Below are 23182 nucleotides of genomic sequence, written 5' to 3'. Positions count from 1 at the left end.
ATTACGATAAGGAGACTGCTATCCCTGGATATCCTTATCATTTCCCTTCAACCTCACCAGACAAAAGCGAAACTCTCAAGATTCTTTTATTTTATTTTAATGTATTTGCTTGCTGAGCAGAGTTCTCTTGTCTGTAAATGTGAGCTTTCAGATCGCTGTGATAAAAAAGTTTAATTAAAAACAATAAAAAGAATGTGTTTTTATCTCATGATAACTGATTGTAATCTGTACAGTCAAACCTATGTATTGAAAAAAAATAACATATTTATAAATGGTTACCAACTGAAACACGCCCTGCATGTCAGTCATTTACTCTTTACCCATCATGTGTATCCAACACACAAACGCACTTTCCATTTAGTGTGGGCGAATTTGGTCTGCAAAATATAAGCTACAATATGATATAATACAATATAACTATATGATGAATCGTAAACTATTTACATCTGTTGACCATTTGACCTTACTATGAGCACCAAATTGACCAAAAGATGGTGCCATTTTAATATACTAGCAGATAAAAAATTTTTATTTTGTGAGCTTGGAAGTGAAAGGTTCTGACTTTTTCTTTTTTTTTTTAATCAAAATTGAGCTATCCACATATTCATGATGTTTGAATGTTACTTTATGCTTGTGTGGTGTTATTTATTTCTTTAAATATTTAAAACGATAGAGAGTACATAACAGTTTTGCCAGATGGTATATCAAATCTTTGATGCTCAGTTCCCTCCATACTAACTGCACTCCACCTAGACAGAACCTTATAATTACAAGCTCACCATTTAGCAAGTATGACGATAGAGCATTTGTAACAGTAGCTGAATAAATAACATTCATGTGCAGTAAATTTAACAGTTTTGATACAATCTCAAGGTTTAAGGCCCACATGCTCACACCAACAGAAAAAAATAGTAATTTTCTGAAGATTTTCCCCAGCCAGTTGAATTATGAGAAAAAAAAACTTGGAGTGACTGTCTCATTATTCAACTGACATCCATGAAGAGAGATGTCTGGCACCCACAGAACAGAAGGACACTTCAGTCCTTGCTGTCATGAATGACACCTGTAACAGAGTCCCGAGAAAGCTGGTTCTAGTCCTTCTTCTTCTTGTCTGTAAGAAGGTGAACCAGCCCAGGCACAAGCACCATGACCACCTGAGGCACGATAATGAATTTGACAAAGAACAGGCCGTAGAAGAGGGTTTGCGGGTGGACCGGCAGCGGCAGGCGATTAACGTGGTACAGTCCCATGGAAGAGAGGGCCAGACACAAAGCCCGCGGAGCCCGGGGGAGAGCCCATCCGCCTGGCTTCCAGTACTGGGCCAGTCCCAGACCCACGAGGGCCCCGCAGTCCCGTGTCAAGGAGGAGAAGGGGGCCGTGTCCAGCCGAATCCACTCCGAATGGCTGCACCATTTCTTGGCCAAAGCAATAGACCTGTTACAATAGAACAGAATAGAATAGAATAGAGTAGAATAGGTCCAGGTGAGGCATTTTTTTCAGCTTCACCTCACACAGTGAAATCATACACTGAAGACTGAAACAGTATAGAGGAATACATTACATTACAGACAGTCACACAGCAACAAAGCTGATGGTACTTCTACAGGTGTGATTTTTATTTGAATGTTTAGTTATTGTGTATCCATAAATGTAGCTACAATCAGTTACATCCAAAACAAACTTTATGTATACATTTATTTATTTATCTATCTTTTTATGTATACATTATAACGGACTCACCAGGAGAGGTCGACTCCCAGCTGCTCCAGCCCAGCATGCAGCAGCAGGGCAGTGAGCAGCAGACCGATGCTGGAGCAAACAAAGAACAGCAGGGGGCGACCTTCCGGCACTCTGCGGCCCAGAACAATCCCCAGAATGAAACCTGGCAAAATCAGTTCAATCAGTTCAAGTCTGCCTGGCCAAAAACATGTTCGTACTCTCTGGAAAAGAAACACTATGAATATTAGGACTAATACTAAGAACCTCCATGAATTGTGTCAGCTCAACATAGCTCTGCTTATTTACATCAAGTTCATTTGAATCAACCTCTGAAACAGACAGCTAACATGGAATTGCAGTCAGACCTGTTATAGAGCCAGCGATGACCTGGTGAGGGAAATGGGCGAGGATAAAGATCCGTGAGAGTCCAACTGCCACCAGCATCACAACATACAGCAGGTATGGAACAGCTGATATCAGCACACTGGAGGCACAGAGAGAAGTAACAATACCAAAGAGAAACTAACACAAAAAACACAGGAATAAAGTTTACTGTGCTTGGCTAATATCTGCATCACTGTGTCTGTTTAAGGTCAAAATAATATAATAATATAATATCTGTTTCATTGGGCAAACCTGTGAGTACGGGAGTAGAGAAATGAACCGAGGGACGACACCATCACCCACCAGACTGCTGCAGTTACCATCGCATGTCCTGATGGACTGCCTGAGAGACAGACAGCAACTTCACAGCTCAAATGTGGAATCAGATGGCTGAAAATAAGGTTACTTCACTGTTCTGTAAGTGTAGGGGAGAGTGGGGTAAGATGAGCCATTGGGTAAAGTCGACCCACTGGCTGACACATTTTTTGTCATGTCACAATACATTTCAGAAGTAACCTTCATTTTGCTCTGGGTGTAATAGAGGAAATTACGTGGTAAGCACTTACATATACTATACATATAAATAATTTTTTTTACATATCAGGTATAATGACTGCTGTGTCAATGTAAATTTAGCAAGGTCTGAAAATATCATACATGTTGGTGATTTGTGAACTAATTAGCAACAGGTTAGTTCTAAAGTACTGTGCACTTTTTTCTTCTTTTTTTTTTCAAAATGGTAGCTGTAAAATTAGCCAAAAGCTCACAACTTACCCATAATTAAGGTATTAAAGTCAGGCTAAATATCTGATATATACAAAAGTATTCCAATGTATTACTGTACAACTGATATCTTTTTTAATATTTCTCTTCCTTATGGGGGTCCCTTGTCTCGTTTTTTTTTGTTTTTTTTTGGGGGGGGGGGGGGGGGGGGGGGGGTATTGCACTCATATGTTCAAAGAAGCAGAAATTCTGAAAAACTTTCCATCTGGTTAGTTTCATTTTGTTAAAAGTACCCCTTAGTAAAAATGAACTGTTTTGAAAAGGAGAATCTGTAAAAAATGGGCTCATCTTACCCCACTCTCTCCTACTGTTAGGAAAGCTTCCATACTATTTGAAGACTTACCTGGGCCGGTTTCACAGGTGGAGGCAAACTGTTGAACTCTGGGGGGGTTATTGACAAATAAACGAGATTCTCCTATCCACCAGAACGGCCTTTCTCCAAAGAGCATCCTGGAAAAAATATATAGAGGGTGTAATACACAGCAAATAAAGTGTGTAATGTATATAATGCAATGTGATGACTATCAATGGCACGTTATACAAAGGTTCCGCTATCTGTTTCACCTCGGATAGAAATCAGGGTCGGACAAGGTTTGGTATCCCGGAAGCTGGGTTGTCAATAGAATTTTTCAAACTTACTCAGTCAACTATTTGTTTTCTATCTTCACTCTTGCATTTATAAAGACAAAAATCCATTACATTATCATTGCAGTTGATTAATATGGGTGTGGACATAACGTTTACATGCCAATGCTAAAGATAACTGAGATGAGGAGGACAGACACACCTACATGTTAAGATATACTGGCCTCTTCTTATTTTACCCTTACCATTTAAACACCAAATTTAGCCACTCCGATATAGCAGCTACCCACAGAACTGCTAGTCCAGCTCGCCTGCTGATGAAATATGTCAAAGGGAAGAAGAGCAGGAAGGCTGCCTTAGGGTCTCCCATATGAGTGACAATCTGCCAAAGTTTTTCTTGACTCATCGTCTTCAGCTGAAGACTTTCAGCCATCCAAATGCCTTGGGTATGAATTGCCTCCATTTCTAATATCAGCCCCAATAAATACAAGCCCGATAATGGAAACAGGAAAAAGGAGAGCTACAATCCACTGCTTTGTAGTTGCGCTGCAGCAGAGCTCAGTAATAATCCACAATACCTCCTTTGTTCCTGCAGGGGGAGCAGTACCAACGGCTTTCAGTTGAAAGGTAGACAAAGCAAGAACTTTTCACTTTGGTGAATGAAACAACATTTACATTTAATCCACAGTCAAAGCATTTAGCATGAAGGGTGTCGTATATTAGGGAGAAATTGAATGATATGCCTAGATCCTCGTATTAGAATGAATGAACATATGATGCGACGTGATTCGACACGCCCAAGTTTCGTCTGACTACGACATCGCGTAGCTTTACGTAAAGCAGGCGCTCCGGTTTCCTGGCGGAGAAGATGGCGGCTCCTGGACCGGGGGAGTATTTTAGCGTCGGGAGCCATGTCTCTTGCCTCACCTGCTTGGGCCAACGTCTGCAAGGAGAGGTGGTCGCATTTGACTACCAGTCCAAGATGTTAACTTTGAGTATCCTTTGTTTGTTTCGGGGCACGGATGACTCGCTGGCCTCCCTGGCTGCAAGGGCCTGTAGGGTAACCGAAAATATGTCAAATAGTGATCCGCGCAGGCGTAATTGGTGGTAGCCGAGTTGCTTAGCTTTGTACGTTAAAAATATTTTAATTGACCGGTTTTTAGATATTTACCTATCCTTCATCTGTTGTAGATATGGTTGATGTTGCCGGGGCTATTCCAGTGGTTCACGTTTGTTACTACGAAGTGCATGTGTTTTGATTCCACACATTGTATTGCCAGTCCTCAACATGGATCACTATCTGGCAACGAATTCTAGTAAGGCATCATGGCTGTGTGGTCTCCACAAGCACAATCCGTTGCTAGTTAGCCAGCTAACTGACATGTAACGCATCTAGCGTTGGCAGAGCCATAGCGACTCGTTTCACGCATTTTGCGTTTCGTTACTTGAAAGTGTAATGGATTATTTTAAAAAAGCGAAATATGAATGACTATTGAATACCCTTCCCCACTATCAGTCATATTGCTGTTAGCTTAGCTAGTATGCTAAGCTTCGCTAGCTGCTATGGCCAGTCAACCCCATACCGCCGCTAACACCTCGTTTAACTGTATTAGCTTCACCAGCGTGTCAGCTTCGATTTTTCCTATCTTTCGTCCGAATCGGTTGATATTGTTCTTATTGGGTAACGGTTAGGTGAATTATACTACAACCCCGTTTCTTTTAAACATGTCGGTTAGAGGTTGTTTGAACAGAAGCATCATGAGTACGATTCCATTACACCTAGCTAGCTGGTGAGCCATTGACTGACAGTGTGTCTACACCCATTGATGGGTGTGTGTTATGAACCTCAGCAAGGTGACATGCTGGGTCCCATTATTACCTACGATTTTAGCAAAGAAATGTAACGTCTAACTGGCCTAGCCGCAGGGGAAGAAAATCTAGCAGTTACAAGTATAGTGGCCTATTGATGGCTGGCAAAATTGTCCGTTTGCTTGAAAATTCTGACAGTTACGTTTTCCTATTGAAGGAAGGTAGGCCTTTGAGGTAACGTTACAGTTGAATGTGTATTCAATATAGTCCTCTGAGTCAGGCACTAGGTAAGCCATAGCTGAATATTTTCATGAAGCTTTCGTTTGTAGGGCTTAGTCATTTGGTACACTGCCCAAAATCTGAGCTAGATCAGGAAGTTTTGTACTTTGCAACAACGGTTTCATTTTCTCAGAAAATGTAGGTCCTGTAATGTCAGGTCACACTGTCACTGTTGTGAATGAAGTGTTCTTGTACCTTGTTTGTATTTTTAATATAATTCAACCAACAAAAATGAGAAAGCGGTCGTCCAATATGCCAGCAAAATAACTGGTGTTAATCCAAAATCAGTGACAAGCCTGTATACAACATCCAAGCAACAAAATCAGACACATAATGGATGACAGCAGTCACTCTGCATGGGTGCCTATGTTGGTACCCCAGGAGACGGGAGGCGCCTATAGCAGCACAATATACGCACTAAGCATTTTGGCTACTGTTTTATTCCAGCTGCACTTAGGCTCTATGACAAGTGTTTGAGAGATTAATGCTGTTTTATGTACCTAATGCTCTTTAGCTGTAAACTGAGTGGGAGGATTCTCTTTGGTTCATAACCTTTCAGGGTTTTTTTTTTAAGTATTTTTATTTTTCTGTCCGTGTGTAAGTTTTTGTATTTTAAAAATGTTTTAAATGTTGATGCTGCTGTCACCCCAATTTCCCTCCTAGGGATAACAAAGAAGACTTGACTTTAAAAGATCAAGGCCTTGGCTAACCTCATCATATCAGTTACTTCATTAAATCAGTCAAGATTTTATGAAATGAGTGCTTTGGTAATCTTTGTGTAATAGTTATGTGAACAGGCTGAGTATTTGGTGGGGTGGGGACAGTCGGTCGCGAAGTTGAAACGGCTTCCAGTGTAATCATTAACCACTAGTAATTCTAAGCCCAGAGTACAAAAAGACAATTGAGTGGGCTTTGTTGGTCTTTTTCAACAGTGAAAGCCATTCAGAACTGCTCTCCTGCCTGTTAAACACTAGCAAAAGAAACTGAACACAGTCACATGGACTGATGGCTTTGTTGTGCCTGACTGTCATGTATATCTAAATATATATATATAAGCCATATAAAATTACTTTTGGGACACTGTTCTATGGCTTCATGGATCTATTCATACATGGTTACTATAGGTGGCAGCATTGCCCTGATAGCTGTTGCAGCATGCTGTGACTGGCACTACTTCTCACTGTCAGCATTGCCAGTCAGGCTGTGTTCTCTGCATCAGGCTACTCTGTGCAGTCTAAATGATCAGGTTCAGGTTGATCATGTTTTTTTTTTTAATGCCATTTTGTGCTATGATACAATGTTAAGTTTGCCTTGACTTGAGTTCCTCCAAAGAATGTGCTTCCTCCAGCGGAAAGCCAAACCTCAATGACGTCATCCTGATCAACTTAGCCTATGTTTCTGAAGTGGACATAATAAATGACCGCACTGAGACTCCGCCTCCACTAGCATCACTGAATGTTAGCAAGGTAAGTCCTTCATCGGTTGTCTCTCTCTCCTTTACATGTATCAGTGGTTTGCATCTCTGTTGATGAGTCTTCTAGGAATGCGATTTTGATTAATTTCAGTGGCAGAAAAATGTGAAGTTATCTGAGTAGTATTGAAATTGAAAACACATTGTTGAAAACATGCAACCTGGAATGGGTGATGATATTTTACCTTAATTACCTAAATTTAAGAAATTAGAAGTCAAGAATAATAATTCTGTCAATGCTTTACCAAAACATTATAGAAAACGATATTAATAGGTTAAGAAGTGCAAAAAGCAAATGAATATAACACTTATTGCAAAGCTATACATATTTGATGTAAAGAGAGCCACATCTTTTGAAAAACTTCCACAGCTTGCCAATCGAGCACGGACGGAAAAGGAGGACAAGCTGTCCCAAGCCTATGCAATCAGTGCTGGGGTTTCTGTGGAGGGCCAGCAGCTATTCCAGACGATTCACAAAACGTAAGCACTCCATCCAGTTGTTCATTCAGAGATGCACAGCAGGGCCTGTGGGCTTGACAGATCAAGGGCCGACCCAAAACTAAATGTTCAGCAGTCGAGATCAGAAGCATTTCATTCTTAAAAACAATCGTGCATCTGTAAAAGCACACCAATACCAATTTTTTCAGAATCAATACGAGTACCGAGTACTTAAGGAGAGTGGCCAATCCAAGTACTACTTAAGAGTCATTCATGCTGCCTAATATTGACCTATTATAAAACAATTACAGGAACAATTGCATCTTGTATTTATTCATTTGGTCAAATTATGCACTGACCATTATATAACAATCCTCAATCAAATAAAATTGGGCTACATAAACTGGGCTAAAGGATATAGTTTCTTGAATGTGAGCAGGAAATTTGTGTTCACAAACGGCAGCATTTTCATGTTAGTTTGCTTCAGTTTCAAGTCAGCCTGAAAGACAAATGGTCAAATCTTTCAAAACAAACCCCTTATTCACAAATGTGCTGCAGAGTTTGAGTGATAAAAAGTACCACAGTGAAAATATCTGTGAAGATATATTTAAGGGGAATCTGTGGTGAATGAAAATGCAATTTTTTTTTTTGCAAAAACTCTTATTCACAGTATATAATTAAAACAAAATCACAGTTTTTCCCCCCAAAAGTGACAGTGACAAATTTGACTCATTTTCAAGGCAGAATTCCCTCTCTTGTGGTATTACTTTGTCTCTCTGGCTGGATTGATGCAGCTGCTTCGCCTCGCCTCTCCTCCACTCTCAACACTGCCAGAGACACCTAAGCCTGTTACAGCTGGCAGTTTGCTTTACTGAGCTCAAAGAATCACCACACTGCAAACCTCTTTCTTCCCGCCAGAAAAGTATTTTATTGCGCCAAAGCTTATGTCAAAAGTATTTAAAGTATCTGTATCCGGACAGCTTAATTTACTGGTCCAAGTGCAGCTATTCGGAAGCTGGATTGACACCGATCCTGATACTACAGATACTATCGGAGCAGCTCTACTGTTCTAGCAAATTATCTCTGTTGGCAGCAGGGTGCAAAAACAGTCCCATCTTGTTTTGGGGTAAACCATGTGATGTACATAATCTGTAAGCACCAGCCGTGATGCGTGTGGCTTTGCAGTGGAAACTAGGCTATTGATTCACAGGGCCGAGAGGTTTAACACTCCCACCGGAAAATCACAATTTTTTGAGTCAAAGTTAATGCTTTTACACACTAAAATTCTTCCGTCAGGCAGCAGGTTTTGGCTTACTAGAAGTGATTCCAGTCTGTCTGGAGGGGGGCACAATGTAAAGGGATGAGGACATCCAAACTCCCTTTACAAGCATCCACTGTAACCACTTCGTTATGGTTGACTTCACTGCTAGAAGTATCAGTCTAATCCATTATTTTTACGGAGCAATGCAGATTTAGACCTTTGGTTTGGGGGGGCAAGGGTTTGGTTTAGTTGGCACATGTGTTTGAAAAATAATATGCTCTCTATTAGAGATCTAAAAGCTTTCAATGTATGAAAAAATGCAGAAAGCCCCTTCACTTTACGTTCAATTCTGACATGTTAGAGGTGTCTCATGGTATCAGATTTTAGCAGTGACAAAAGTCTCAGATATCTGATGCCCTATTTCAGCCGGGTATCAGACTGATATCGGACACCAGTATGGGCGCGTCCCTATTTTTTTTGGGTCGGATGCAATTTCAACAAATGGTCATGCCATGATTTAATTAATTTTACTTCTTTTTTTAAGATAATTTTTGAGAGAGGCGTTCTACCCTTCATCACTACTTTTTCACATAGTATAGTCAGAGATTTCAAGGTCATGTAAAACCTAGAAAAGTTATAGCATTTGACCATTGTGTTTTCTAGGCCTGGAGAAGTTATGGAAGATAACATCCATCCAAAGAATTTTGGAAATGGCATTGGATATTTTGTTGTTGTTTTTGCCCAACAAAGCAATTGATCTGTGTAAAGCCTGACTATTGTTAGATCTAGTTTGATACTGAGGAAGTAATACCCCATATCACAAATGCCCTGATTGCTTAAGTCACAAATGATACCAATAATCAGCTATTCAACATAACATTTGACATAGAAACAGTCAGATGATATTGGAAATTGTTCTCTGTCATGCAATAGTCATAGAGAAGTCATGGAAATTGTTTGGCAGAAATGTGTCAGAATCCTGCACAGTGAAGAAAATGTAGAGAAGAGAGAAATATGAGGAAACCAGTATGAGAAGTCTCAAATCCATCCAGTCACGTTAAGTTGTTGGGTTCACAATGAAACCCTCCTGTCTACTCAACTGCAGATAAAATCATGCCAACTTATTTTCTTTGCAGCATCAAAGACTGTAAATGGCAGGAGAAGAACATAATTGTGATGGACGACGTTGTAATCTCGCCGCCTTACCAGGTTGAGAACTGCAAAGGCAAAGAGGGAAGCGCTTTAAGTCATGTACGCAAAATAGTAAGTACCCTGGTTTCTACTCCTACCTCATACATTTCTCTGTCCCTCCACCACGGTACGGTTATGTGGGACATTCTGTTGTCATGGCGATGTCTGTGTCTGTCTGTGTGTAGACACATTTTTGTGAACACTAACTCAGGAACAATACATAATAGAAACCTCATACTTAAATCACAGGTACCCTCTGTAGAGTAGATAATTGGATATAGATTTTGGAGCACCTTGCTGCAAAAAATTTGCATATTAATATGGAAAAACTGATTTTCTTGAAACTGCTATAACTATAATAATGCAATGTTCATATTAATACCGCCCATGTGTTATGCAAAGACAAGTATGTTGACTTAGAAGTAAATGATAATTAATGCATGAAGTATCCTAATGACCTCATTAACATACCTTGTTATGTGTGATAAATCATTCTGTGAAAGTGGCACCTATGGGTGTTATTTTTCCAGTTAATTCATAAATTTTGTTTTACCCCTGCAGGTTGAGAAACATTTTAGAGACGTGGAAAGTCAGAAGTCCATGCAACGTACACAAGCACAGCAAACACAGAAGGACTCCACTTTATCTTCTTGAGTTGGCAGTGTGGGTCGGCCAGGGAAGGCGACGCGGGCAGTTTTGTTCCCACTGCCAGACTAGGTCGGCATTCCTTGCCCTCAGTCTGAGACCACGAGGAGGAGCGCTGAGGGCCCTGGGTCCGGAAGATCAAAATACCATTAAATGAAAAAGACAAAAAAGAAAGAGGAAAGATTAAATCTTAAATTAGACTTTATAAAGAATAATTTAAACATGAACCATAAAGCAACCATAGTTTCCTTAACTAACTTGTCTCATTCTGCCCCCACTCCTCCCCTCCTATATGTCCCTAAAGCCTTTTCTTTTCCGCCCTCCTTCCTTTGCCTTCAATTCCATTTCTTCAAAAAGAGAAAACTAGAGCAGTCAGAAAGGCTTGTTAGCTTTATTTTCTGTCATTGTTTCCTTTTTGCTGTATCCATGTTCTACAAGTGTCTGTATTTTCTGTATTTTAAACAAAATGTGACTTGAAACGCCACACTTTAAAAGGACATTTTCTAAAATAAAAGTAACAAAAATTCTGACTGTAATACTGTAATTTTAACAACTTTTTGAAGGGCTCACGAAGAATGATTTAATGCAACAGTTTATGCAATCGTTTGGTTTTGAGTGTTGAATCCTAATGATATTTAGATTGCCTAGGAATTACTAATGGATCAATATTTACAATATATGGTAATTATTTTAGGGAGCAGTCATGGAAAAAATATGATCCTTTGTGTTAGGCTTGTTTCATTGGCAATTTTGTGGTTTGCTTGCTTGCAAACTGTAGCTGGTAAAGCCTCTTACAGTGATCAACATTCAACTGTAATCAGTGTGGCCAGTGCTACATTGTCTGTTTTTGTGAAGATCAGGTTTTTGTGGGCAATACTAACCTTTCTTTTTAAGGTTTGTCAGGTAGGCTTATTGTGACGCATAGCTTTAATTACAGGGAACTCAACCCAACAGTGCCTTGATTAGTTCAACAAATCAATTAATTATTTAAATGCCCAAAGCCTCTGGTTTCTTGAAAGCTACTTGACAACATTTACTGCTGCCCTCTAGGCTACAAAGAGTACTTGACAGTAAATAAGCGAAGTTACATCTTTATTAATATTTGGTGGTAGTATTCATGTTTACAAAGCCGTGTGGTAAGTTATGCAGCTGGACTGAACTGAAAAATACTTCCAGAAGAGCACAGATTTCTAGACTTGGGTGGAGATATACAGCTGAATTTCAGGTAGGCGTGTAATTTGGTTTATTAATGCACCTGTTTTGGGTAAACATCCTGTGGTTTTACATGATGGATTCGCCTTTCATGGTGTGCTGTAGTCTATCAGAATTTAAATTGTATTATGGTATGAATTAATTATGAGTATATAAGGATTTAACATTCAGATTTATTTTTGAGGTCAAAGTCATCACACTCTATCGGGATAGGCTGTGACATCATGTTACTATTCTAAGACCAGTGAGGAGAAATTTATGTCATTTTTGCCATCATGGGTAATAAGCTGATTTCCTCAGTACCTCAAAAATAGTGTCACGACGAGTTCCAGATGTCTTCGGATGATGAGTCCGCATAAGCTTGTATGATGTGATGGGATACCAGGAAAGAAGTCGCTGATCTCATGAATAATCAGTTTTATGTATCTATATCATGCAGTAGCAGATGCAAATCCGTATTTTGGGAGGGGGTCCAAAACGGACCAGGTTTGTCCCCCAGATATGGTTATGTTTTGTGATTATCTGTTTAAGCCCATAATCCCTCTCTAATCAGGAATATTCAATGTCCACTCAGAGCATTTTCTGAATCCACATGAACAGTATTGCCTTGAAACAGGTGCTGTCGGTTTCTGCGTATATTGGTCTGGGGGGGGGAAATGAATAATAGCCTTTGGATTCAACTTGTACACAATAGGTTAGCCATGGTGCACCACCATGCCTTCTGTCAGGAGTGAACGGACTTTGACCTGAACAGAGAATGCCTTCCAGCTCCTACACAATGGTTGGTGTGATGGCTCTCCTGCCTCTTCTCTTCAACACGGTGTTGGGCGCCAAGCTGTGTCCCAACCACTGCCTGTGCTACGAGTCCTCTGACCTGGTGGACTGTCAGTCTCGTGAGCTGACCCACATCCCTCATGGAATTCCCCATGGCACCTGGCTGCTGGACCTGAGTGGGAACAAGCTGCCAGAGGTACGCAGCGGATCCTTTACTGGGCTTTGGTCACTCAGGATCCTCCTGCTCACTAACAACAGCATCCAGACTCTGCAGCCACAGGTACAAAAATAGGAACTGCATCTTTCATGGTATTTCCCTCCCTGTGTGTGTCTGGTAGTGTGCATTCAATATTACGCTACTTCAAGGCAACTCTGTGTTCATGGTTATGCATGTCTGTCATTTCTGACCTGAAAAGAGCAACTAATAATTGATATTTCTGCATTTTGCAAATGATCTCAAAGTTTGTATCATTGTGTTAACAAAATAATTTCAGTCACTGTCATCACTACAATTTCTGGAGAGGCTGGACCTGAGTTTTAACCGGCTGCGCTGGCTCCCTCAGGACTTCTCTCAAAGCCTGTCCTCCCTCCTGGAGCTCCGGCTAGACCACAACCTGCTACAGCAGCTGGACTCCCCTTCGCTGAACCATTTTGAAAACCTCAAGAAACTGGACCTCAGTTACAACCACATCTGGGAGATGGAGGTCAGGGTTCTCAGTAGCCTCTCTCGCCTGAACCTCCTCAACCTGGAGGGGAACAAGCTGAATGTGCTCAAGGATGGCCTGCTGACCAGGCAGCAAAGCCTAGAGGTGCTGCTTCTCAGCCACAACAACATCTCTCTGATCGAGTCTGGGGCTCTGTCTCCTTTACGGAGCCTGATTCTGCTGGGTCTCCAGGGAAACCAGCTGGAGCACCTCAAGTTCAAGACCTTCCTGAACCTCCACACCATCAGCACCCACCTTCAGATGTCCTTCAACCCCTGGATCTGTGACTGTGAGCTGCAACGTGTCTTCAGCAAGATCCAGCATGTTCGACACCTGCAGGTGGAGGACTATAAGGACATCATCTGTCACGCCCCTGCACAGCAGGCCGGGGCCTCCCTGGCCTCGATGGACAGCCAGCTGTGTATGGCTGAGACGGCCTCAGTGCTAGTCATCACCATAACTGTCATGCTTGCTGTGTTTGGTGCGCTGGTCAAGGCGGAACGCAACCGTAAGAACAAGCAAACTGTAAGTGATACTGATTCACAAGAAAAATGATGTATTTTATTTATTGTTTTGTGACTGGGGTGTGGCATGTTACTGGAGACTGGTCTGTAAATAGATTGTGGCATGCCACACACCCCCTATAACTTCAATATATCAAGTTCCAGTTTAATCAGTCATTAGAGACCATGGTCTGTAGAGTGGACTTGGATCCTTGCTTACCATCTGTGGACCTTCTGTAAAGCTTTTGTTTTGTTTACCTCATGACAGTGGGAGCCACTATGATACTATTGGTGTTAGTGTTAAGTTTAACAATATGACACACATTCTGTCTTTTTCACAAGTTGGTCTTACCAGTGTTGTCTGAAATAACCAACAATTTAAATTTCCCTTGCCTTTTTACACTTATCCTCCAGAATACATGTAGCCATGAAAAGGGCAACACCATGTCTAAACTTAAAACTTATAACTTTTGAAGTCCCTAGTGATATGCATAGCCTTCTAATTAATTGTATATTCCCCCCCCCCCCCCCCCCCCATCTTAATTTGTGCCACTTTATTGTTGTCGGCACTATAAGATAAATATGACAAAGGGGGAAATAGCAAAGCTCAGAAATGGCTCAGGGGATAAGTGCCTGGCTGCAGCATCAGCACCTGTGAGTCAGATTGGAGGTTAGATCCCTCATGAGGGACAAAATGTTATTTCTAAAACCATGTGGTAGGAAACCATTTTGCAATTCACCTAAAATCGCCCTTGCTGACAGAGCACACATACTTGCTGCTATATTGCTGCTCTGAAGAAATGCATAACTAATGATGAAATATACACTACATTTATGCTGACTCCTTGGCAGTTATGTAGGCATGCGCAATATGTATGGATGTACTATACATAGACAGTTATTATAAAAAGAAAAAATAGTAACACTGCTTAAAGAGAAAGCACAAATTAACAGCTCAAATAAATGTATCTATTTGTAGGCATGTGGTGGCTAGTAATGGCTAGTCAATGTGGCAAAACTCTCCCAATATTTTTTAAATCCTCATCACCAGTTGGTTGACAGCCGTGGCTTTCTCTCTTCTAACCGCCTCCTTAGATGTCTGGAGAATTGGTTAGGATGCAGTCTCTGGGCTTTTTACTAGTACTACCTCTTCAGCTATTAGAGCTGGACCTCACACTGCCACAGATTAATGTAACATGCTAACCTACACTATAACATGCTATGACACACTATTATTTTCTATTTACTGACTGAGACATTACAATAGTGATGTTATTTGTCACAGCATCATGGATGCCTCATTACTATGATATGAATTCTGATAGTAGCTGAGCATTTTGCAATGCTTGTAGGTACTCTATTAATAGCAGTGAAAAAACAAATTAATGTTTTCAACTAGCATTCTAAACTACTCCAATGTGCTTTGCACATGTATATAAAGCTGACAGTGTTTATGTTTCAAGGTAGTTCAATGAGATTAACAGACGCTTGTCATGTACAAATTTACAGTTTTGAATCTTATACCCACTGAAACATCATGTTGTTCCTTTTGTCAGTAGTGTGAACAAGTGTATAAATAATTCAGGGCTGCCAACTCTCACACACTGAGCCTGAGGAAGTTGCAGATGGACTAGGTTTCCCGCTGGGTCATCCAAAAGGAAATGTAGGACCAAATTGATTTGTCTCCTTTCATAGCAAATTACCACTGAAAACTCTCTCCACCTTCAACTCCAGAACACTGACATTGACATTTGTCCAGGGATACATGAAATATTTGATAGGCTCTTTGACAAATTCCAAACGGAGTCAAAATATCACATCTGCACATCTTTTCCATACACCAGAGAGCTTGTTTGTAACAGTATGATGTAAATGATCATGGTTATTGTGCTTGCATAACTTACTGCTGAGTAGAGGACAGTGTTGACAGATGTGGTCACTTGGCCTGCTGGTGTAAATCCAACCTAAGTCAATGGAGCATCCAGTGTTTTATCATGGGCAACACTGCTATTTCACTTTAAGGAAAGTTAAGATGGTCATATCAAAATAAACATATCTTTCATATCAAAACCATCAAAAAACATATCTCATATCAAATTTATTTAAACAGTATTCTGTGCTCTAGTCAGTGAAACTGAATAATTTGATTTAAATTGAGCATATCAATTCAAACATGGACGATAATCTTTATCATTCTGTACACTATTCTATGAACAGAATGAAGTTATTGCAAAATGTGAACAGTATGTACACAGCAGTTACAAAAGCTGAGCTTATTTATTAAGTTAAATGAAAACCTACATTCATAGGAATGTACAAGTTAAACAAAAGCAAAATAACATACAAAAAAGTGTTAAATACAAAATGGTCATAACTGTAGCCATCCTATTTCATAGGTAATACCACATAACATGAATTTCAAGTTTCCCTTTATTTCTTCCCAGCACACATTGTAAAATCTTTAACCATATATTGTAAAACATTATCAAATCGCAATAACATTTTTGAACCCAAGTTATTTTTCCTTGTAGACATTATCCCAATACAGTGTCAGGTTTCAGAGCGTAACATTACAACAGAGACAAAATGTAAACATGATTCTAAATAAATTATTGAAACCGCAAAAACGGAAGCTCATGTTTATTTTCTTTGCAAAAGCAATGTTGAACACTGGTAGACAATGACAATCGACATGGCTTACAATGTGCCGGCATCCAACCGTCTCGGCTTGGGAGTTTTTGGGTCCTGAGAGGCGACTGAGCGACTGTAGCGCGAGTACAAAGTCAGGCCTGCAGTCTCATCCCGCACTGACGCTTCAGTCTGTCAAGCTGTCCGTGAGAGCCGGAGCGTTCAGCCGTCGGTAGCCAGGATCAGCACGGCGCCGAAGATGCCCACGTTATGTCCGATCAGTTTCATCTGGTTCCAGAACTCCACCCTGCGAGTGTTGTGCCAGTAGCCCACGTTGCCGTCGATGAAGAGGACCACGAGAGGCAGGACCGTGGCCAGGATCTGGGCGGCCAGGCGGATGTAGCAGCCGGACAGGAAGGCCAGGGCCAGCACCCCGAACAGCACGACCAGCAGCATCAAAGTGATCTCTCCCCCGGGGATGTGGTTCAGGTAAGCCAGCCTGTCCTCCTTGCTGTGCTGCAGGGAGTACACCTGGTGGCGGGACAGTGGCACTGCGTTAATTAAATGCCATGCACTGAAAAACAGGCTTTTGTTTGTACATTATGTTTTAACATATCATCAACCATCTGTTTGGATCGCTATATATAAAAAGTATTCGAGATAAAACTCTGCTTCAGTTCTTCGTCTAACTGCAGCCTCTCTACACAGACATAAATGTAATTCACTTCAAAGTGCATGAGAGCATATTCTCCTCTATGTAAATGATTATCTGCTGCCCTGGTTTGTGTTAATTGATTCCAAGTAGGTCTTTTCCTTCACGTATGGAGGACAGGGAGACACATACACACAGCACAACTCTATCTAGGTCAGACACTGTGAATCCTGGGTGATGTTTAGCCAGTATAACCTTTAACTTAGCTTTTTTTTTTAGGACCAAAACTCCTTTTTCTAGTTCTTTTTTCAGTTATCGTCAATGCTTGTCGGTGATAGTGTGGTAAATAAAAACGTGTATTGTCCCAGGCAGTTTCTCTGTACCATTATGTACTTACTGACAATTTAGATAAGGGCTTCTGCTTAGTCAGTTATAAGAATGTCACCTGCTTTACCCTGACAATTACTATGCTTGCTCTGTGTTTGTGCTGTTTTCTATGCATATGTCTCTCTCAGTTTATAAAGTGTCAGGATATTGTGATAAACCCTTCCAAATAAAATGATGTCTATACTTGTGATGGGTCTTACCATGCAGATCAGGTAGACCCCCAGGAAAACTTGTCCAGTAGACTGCAGGGACCTGGTGCGAGGTTTCTGTCGGTACACCTCCCCTGCCCCGCTGGCTAGAACCAGGAAGCCTCCGATAATGGCCAGCGCTCTGGAATACATTCGCACCTGCAGGGCAATAAGATTCAGTCAATAAAGATCATAGGCAAATTTCTCCCACAATACCAACCCCAGAGAAACGATACAGTTATGTAAATGGATATTCATACCATCCCAAGAAAGGCTCACATTGCTGGCGACAATGTTGTTTAATGCTGAGATAGCCTAATGTATTTTGTGGACATTTCTGTAAACAGTGTGATGAATATTTCCTTCATGACATCAGCTAAGCGTACGCTTTAAAAGCCTGCAGAGGGATCATCCTCAGTGAAGAGCGGTGAGAAACAACACTGTTCAATCAGAGTAACAGCCAGACAGAGGAAAGCCTATGCTATCATAAATTACATTTTAGGAAATAGTGTGGTGGTAATGAGTGATGCTCCATACTCAGGACAATCACACCAGACAGATCGACATTAGTCTTGGTTCAGGGTGGGCTGACTGATTATTGAACACCACACTCACCTTCAGCCAGTCTCCATAATGCACCTGTTCCCCGACGTAAGATGCATACGTGCTGATGGCCAGCTGTATGGCAGCGGCCGTGGAAAACCACCTCCTCTTCACCCCAAACGACATGAAGCTGGCACACAGCACCGCGGCCCCCATGTCCACATACAGGTAGGGCACCGGGATGTCTGGCTTCCTGGAGAGGAAAGGGAATCAAAGGGCTTTAAAACAAACTCTGTGGTTTGTTTGCGCAACCTAAAATGACTTTAGGTTGACTCCCTTTAAAGGACTCGCCCTTAACTGTCAGGAAAACACAGTGATGTTGTCGGTGCCTTACGCAGGTACAAGGGAGGTTTGTACACTTCTTTCTCTGAAGACATCGATTTTCGATAGCCATTACCACATAAGCTAAAATATAATTCAGAGGGTTGTGGTGACCACAGGATGCCCAGCCCACCGCACTGAAATAATATGTATTCAAAAGATAAAAGGGCCAATTAAGGACTGAGGCAAGTTTCGGCTAGTTCTACCAGGTAAATTACAGACGGGCTGTACGACTCTAAATTACAGACCATGCATTACACACCCACTTAACTTAAACAACTCCATATGCGCCATACGGCTGCAGCCATCTGGGGAGGTTTTGTCTAATTGCTGAAATATGACACTTTACTATTAGCTAGCTAACGTTAGCAGTTATATGTTCAAGTCCAAAGCTATGGAAAGGTTGGAATGCAATAACAATTGTGTCTAGCTCTAAACTGTTTCGATGACGATCTGTTTCGTGAATATTATATTAGGGCATAGCTGTCTTGGATCCGTTTCCAACTTCGGCTAACATCTCATTCAATGCTACGTCGCAAGTTAGCAAATAACGCTAGGTGGAGTCGCTGTTATCTTTTTCAAACTGCTCTCTTCATACAGACATTAACGTTACGCTTTTACCTTTTTGCGTCCGCTCGTTCGGCAAAGAGCATCAACATACTAAAGCAGTTCCAAAATCCAAACCGGGTCAAAATAAATGCCCCAAATTGACACAGTAGCCTCAGCACTTGCTTTCTACTAGGCGCTGCCATGGTTGTTGTCTGTCGTTCAACCAACAGCACTGCGGAGAGTCCATCACTTTCCGGACAAAACCCTATCAAGTGTCGAAGTAAAAGCTAACTATGGTTCAACGGTTCGTATCTCCAGAAGAAACAAGGCACCTTAACCCAAACGTTCTTTCTGGAGCTTTTATTTTGAAAAAAGGATCAGTTTCCGGCACAAATGCGTCTTCCTATTGGCTGACAGATTCAACGGTCTCGCCTCCCTCAAGCAAGAGAAGGGGAGGAAGATGCAATAGCACCATCTACTGGACAAGGTGGCTCATCACAGCAGGACGAATCATCATCAGCCAAATGCTGGGAAGTTGTGGCTGTGGCTTTATTTCCCAGCAGGTAACCAAGCAGAGGCTCAGAGGTCCTATTCTATTCTAAAAATCTGCTTTGGCAGATAAAATAGTTGAAGTGGCTGGTGAATTTGGAAGTTTACCAGCAAAGTTTGGGTGTTGCAAAAAGTAAGTTTCCTGCCTTGCCTAGCAGCATTTCCATGCCCAGTTTTTGTAAAATGTAACAAGAGACACAAAAAATAAGTTTAGAGACAAAATACAGAGGGAAGGGAAGGGAAGGGAAGAAAGTTGGAAGTGAGAGGAATGGCTGCCAGAAGCTTCTGTCCACGGCAGGCAGAGAGCGACAGTGGAAGACTCCAGATACCTGCTAAGCTTAATCCTTACTTTCATTATCTCATCATATCTACAGTAGACCTACACTCACTTACAATCAATGCAGAGATTCTGACTCACCCATAGCAGTAAAACCTGGTGAAAGCATGATCTAATAATTTAGTTGAGTTCAGTATTTTTTTCAAAGACAAACACATAAAAATGATAAACATTTTAACATAAATTGTTACATGTGAAATTAAAAAAGCAAATACAGATTGAAAAAGTCTTTTTCGAAGGTGTTCAGTAGCATTCCATGTTTTATTAATCAGCTGATTGTAGTGATTCTGTCTGTTCTGTATATGTTGCTCAGCCCTCACTGGGAGTTTCTCTGCTCTTAATCCACAGTGACGTGTTTTCAGGTTAATCTTGAGTGGATGAGACTAACCCAGATCCTGAAAATGGCTTACAGTGAAATAAGTTGCGCTGAAGGTTTAGCTGGGGATCAGTAGCTTGTCGTGTCTCAGGTGAAATGTCAGTTAGAGGTGGGGAGCACAGAACAAAAACTAGAGTCAGAGGGCAGAAAAAAAATCATGAATGGCCTTTCATAAACAGACCGATGGGAAACTTAAATTTGAATGGAGAAAGTGCCATGCCACACATTGAGATCCCTTCAGCTACACTGATCATCACTTTCAAAGAAATTGTGAAGAAAACATTTTGGTGCTGAAGGACTCCAATGTCAGCTGGTTTCTTGGAAAAAAGCCTCAGACTGCGCTGGAAGAATCCCCCCCCCCCCCCCCCCCCCCCCCCCCCCCCCCCAACTCCTCCACACAGTAGGAAGTGGGACACAGTCTGACCTTGGTGGTAACAGACTGCCTCTGTGGTGCAATATTGCTAAACTGTAGCATACAGCTCTATGTAATTATTTAATACAGTTGTTAAAATGATTTACCCAATCCTTGTTGTAAATAGGAGTGAAGCACTGTCTGTATGCAGCCACAAATACAATGACACTACTGTCTAGCTAAAGCTAATCAATTTATTCACAACCACACAGTGTCGGTCCTGCATGTTAAATAGCTATCACGTACTGCGTGTCCACATTTTCTTGATTAGAATGACTTTGGAAGGCTTAGAGCAACTGATTGGATAGACTGGGAGATTATATAATCATCTCATTGATGCAGACTTGGACTCCTTCCCCTTGGCGGAAAGGCCGAGAAGAGTGAACGCAGCAGGATGAACCCTAGGAAAGGATCTATTTCACTAAAGCCACACATTTGCAAAGTCACAATCCTAAAATGCATGTAAAGCTGGCCAACAGTGTGAAAGTGTGTCAAGTATATTGCTGAGCTACTGATAACATATTGAAAATACATTGAAAAGTCAATGAGGAGGAGTGATGCAAAGATCAATGCAGTACCACCACAGCTTGTATGCTTTTGGGTATGTGTACATTTATTTGACCACACTTTACAACAAGGATAAATGCTAATAAAGTGTTGTAAAATTATTCTTATTCAGTGTCTAATGTGACTTCACCCTTGTAACACACTTTTGCCCCCATGTTGTCTGTAAAAGTGTCTGTGTACACTTCCCTTCCTGCTCAGATGAGTGTTCAGGGGTTATGGCTCCTGATTGTTTAATCTCATCACAGGGGATTGGTGACATCAGGGCCAATCCTGTGCCGGCCTCTCCCCAAAGCCAGCAGCAGGGATCAGCTGTGATGAAGAGCAGTGGGACAGCAGGGATCAGTCAGTGTGAAGAAGGGACCAAACCAGACGGAGGCAGACACTCGATGAGCTCTTAGGAGCTAATACATTTCTCAGATTATTGGGCATCCCACCATTCAACAGGTAAGGGTTGGTAGTTATTTGTCTATGCCGGCTTTACATTTATCTTGTCATAGACGTTTTTATTATTAGTTATTATTTATTTGTATTATTTATTAATTTGAAAGATCTGAATAGGGATGATAGAGGGATTTGAGAACCATGGAGAAACCATAAGGATAGGAGCCTTTGAAGAAAGAAAAAAGTGGCGATGCACTTTTTAGCCATTTGTTGTGGCATTTTTATATAGTTTTGCGCTTTGAATATTTTATCCTTCCCTGATCATCTTTTGAATCAAGGATCTTATTCTCCTCCTACAGCCAGGATGGCTCGGGATATGACAGATAAGGAAATCCTGAAAATGGAGCTGGATCAGTTGAAGAAGGAAGTTAGCACCCCTCGGACACCAGTGAGTGATTCATCTCTGTTTCTTCTATGAAGTTTTGTCTTTTCTTGTCATTACTTGTGGATAATCTTTGAAATAGTATCTTTTATTTTGAGTTCTTGAATGTATCTTGTAATAGAACAATGTGGAAAACAAACAGGAGAGATAAATGCTGAGTGAATTTGTAGCATGCAATTATGTCATCATGGTTTTAATTGACTTGGTTAGACAGGTTTCCAACTTGAATGTGAAAAAATGATTTGCTTAGTGAAGCTCACTCTTGTTGTCATCCTCTGAACCACAGGTGGCTGCAAACTGCACAGAGACGATTTCTTTTGTTGAGGGCTTGGCAGCAGATGATCCTCTGATCAAAGGCGTCTCAGATGAGAAGAACCCCTACAAGGGAGACAAGGGAGGCTGCATAGTAACATAGCACATAGACATCCAGGGGAAAAGTCACACTATTTCTTATGAGTCAGTTACATTGCTGTAATAATCCTGTCAATAGCTGTTGTGGAAAGAGAAAGAGAAAGTACAATATGAGAAAACGACGACAGGAGATGTGTAATGGTGAGAGAGTGAGCCCCATTCCCACTGGATTTGTTTGATTCTGGATCTGTTGATATGAACATGTATCTTTGTAATTAAACGCAAATAGCTGTACAAAGCTTTGACCTGGACTGGCTTTTGGTATTATTGATCTTATATCTGCATACATCAACACATCTCACTTTTATTATACTTTTATCTCATTTTGTTATACTGGTTAATGTTAAATAAGTTTAACTGCCATCTGTTCGGTGTTGGACATTTCTGTAAATCACAGAGTTTTGTGAGGACAAAGTCATGTGAGTCATGTACTGTATGTGCTACTTAGTGTAATTCATAATAGGATTTGTTTGGCAGAACGCCGTCGGCCACATTGGACTGTTGACATACAGCTGCTTCCTGTGTCAAAGTCTTTAAGCTTATTCCAACGGCTTCATCCCAGCTTCCATTTTGAGCTTTCCATCCAATTAGTCTCGTTTTCAGTCCTGGCATCATCAAATA

At 41.1% G+C, this 23182-nt stretch overlaps 5 protein-coding genes across 6 annotated transcripts; 3 read left to right on the top strand and 2 right to left on the bottom strand.

Moving 5' to 3' along the window:
• Positions 1 to 1088: 1088 nt before the first annotated feature.
• g6pc3 (glucose-6-phosphatase catalytic subunit 3) lies at positions 1089 to 4314 on the bottom strand. The gene is made up of 6 exons (XM_071513172.1): positions 3717 to 4314; positions 3230 to 3336; positions 2356 to 2446; positions 2085 to 2203; positions 1741 to 1882; positions 1089 to 1434 (listed from the first exon to the last, which is right to left on the bottom strand). Exons 1-6 carry the CDS (start codon positions 3932 to 3934, stop codon positions 1092 to 1094), a joined length of 1020 nt encoding a protein of 339 aa, XP_071369273.1. The 5' UTR covers positions 3935 to 4314; the 3' UTR covers positions 1089 to 1091.
• On the top strand, positions 4308 to 11101 carry lsm12b (LSM12 homolog b). 2 transcript variants are annotated; one of them, XM_071513173.1, is made up of 5 exons: positions 4308 to 4466; positions 6892 to 7025; positions 7401 to 7510; positions 9866 to 9992; positions 10482 to 11101. In XM_071513173.1, exons 1-5 carry the CDS (start codon positions 4340 to 4342, stop codon positions 10572 to 10574), a joined length of 591 nt encoding a protein of 196 aa, XP_071369274.1. In that variant the 5' UTR covers positions 4308 to 4339; the 3' UTR covers positions 10575 to 11101. The 2 variants fall into 2 exon arrangements, with proteins under 2 accessions (XP_071369274.1, XP_071369275.1); XM_071513174.1 differs by lacking the exon at positions 6892 to 7025 and having other exon boundaries at positions 4325 to 4426.
• A 1454-nt stretch (positions 11102 to 12555) lies between these two features.
• On the top strand, positions 12556 to 13810 carry LOC139639099 (leucine-rich repeat-containing protein 4B). The gene is made up of 2 exons (XM_071513175.1): positions 12556 to 12831; positions 13046 to 13810. The coding sequence occupies exons 1-2, from the start codon at positions 12556 to 12558 to the stop codon at positions 13808 to 13810; spliced, it is 1041 nt and encodes a 346-aa protein (XP_071369276.1).
• Positions 13811 to 15883: 2073 nt separating this feature from the next.
• Positions 15884 to 19298, bottom strand: tmem101 (transmembrane protein 101). Its single transcript, XM_071513176.1, has 4 exons — positions 19159 to 19298; positions 18229 to 18409; positions 17626 to 17772; positions 15884 to 16917 (listed from the first exon to the last, which is right to left on the bottom strand). Exons 1-4 carry the CDS (start codon positions 19287 to 19289, stop codon positions 16609 to 16611), a joined length of 768 nt encoding a protein of 255 aa, XP_071369277.1. The 5' UTR covers positions 19290 to 19298; the 3' UTR covers positions 15884 to 16608.
• A 2353-nt stretch (positions 19299 to 21651) lies between these two features.
• On the top strand, positions 21652 to 22802 carry gngt2b (guanine nucleotide binding protein (G protein), gamma transducing activity polypeptide 2b). Its single transcript, XM_071513177.1, has 3 exons — positions 21652 to 21771; positions 22068 to 22156; positions 22437 to 22802. The coding sequence occupies exons 2-3, from the start codon at positions 22073 to 22075 to the stop codon at positions 22563 to 22565; spliced, it is 213 nt and encodes a 70-aa protein (XP_071369278.1). The 5' UTR covers positions 21652 to 21771; positions 22068 to 22072; the 3' UTR covers positions 22566 to 22802.
• The last annotated feature ends 380 nt before the right edge of the window (positions 22803 to 23182 follow it).

This window comes from Centroberyx affinis, unplaced genomic scaffold (assembly GCF_046629955.1).
Source record: "Centroberyx affinis isolate AG114_WGS23_722 - 3 ecotype Tasmania unplaced genomic scaffold, CSIRO-AGI_Caff_v1 ptg006810l_1, whole genome shotgun sequence".
NCBI lineage: Eukaryota > Metazoa > Chordata > Actinopteri > Beryciformes > Berycidae > Centroberyx > Centroberyx affinis.
The sequence above is the reverse complement of the archived record's forward strand: the minus strand, read 5'-3'. Positions and strand labels throughout refer to the sequence as shown.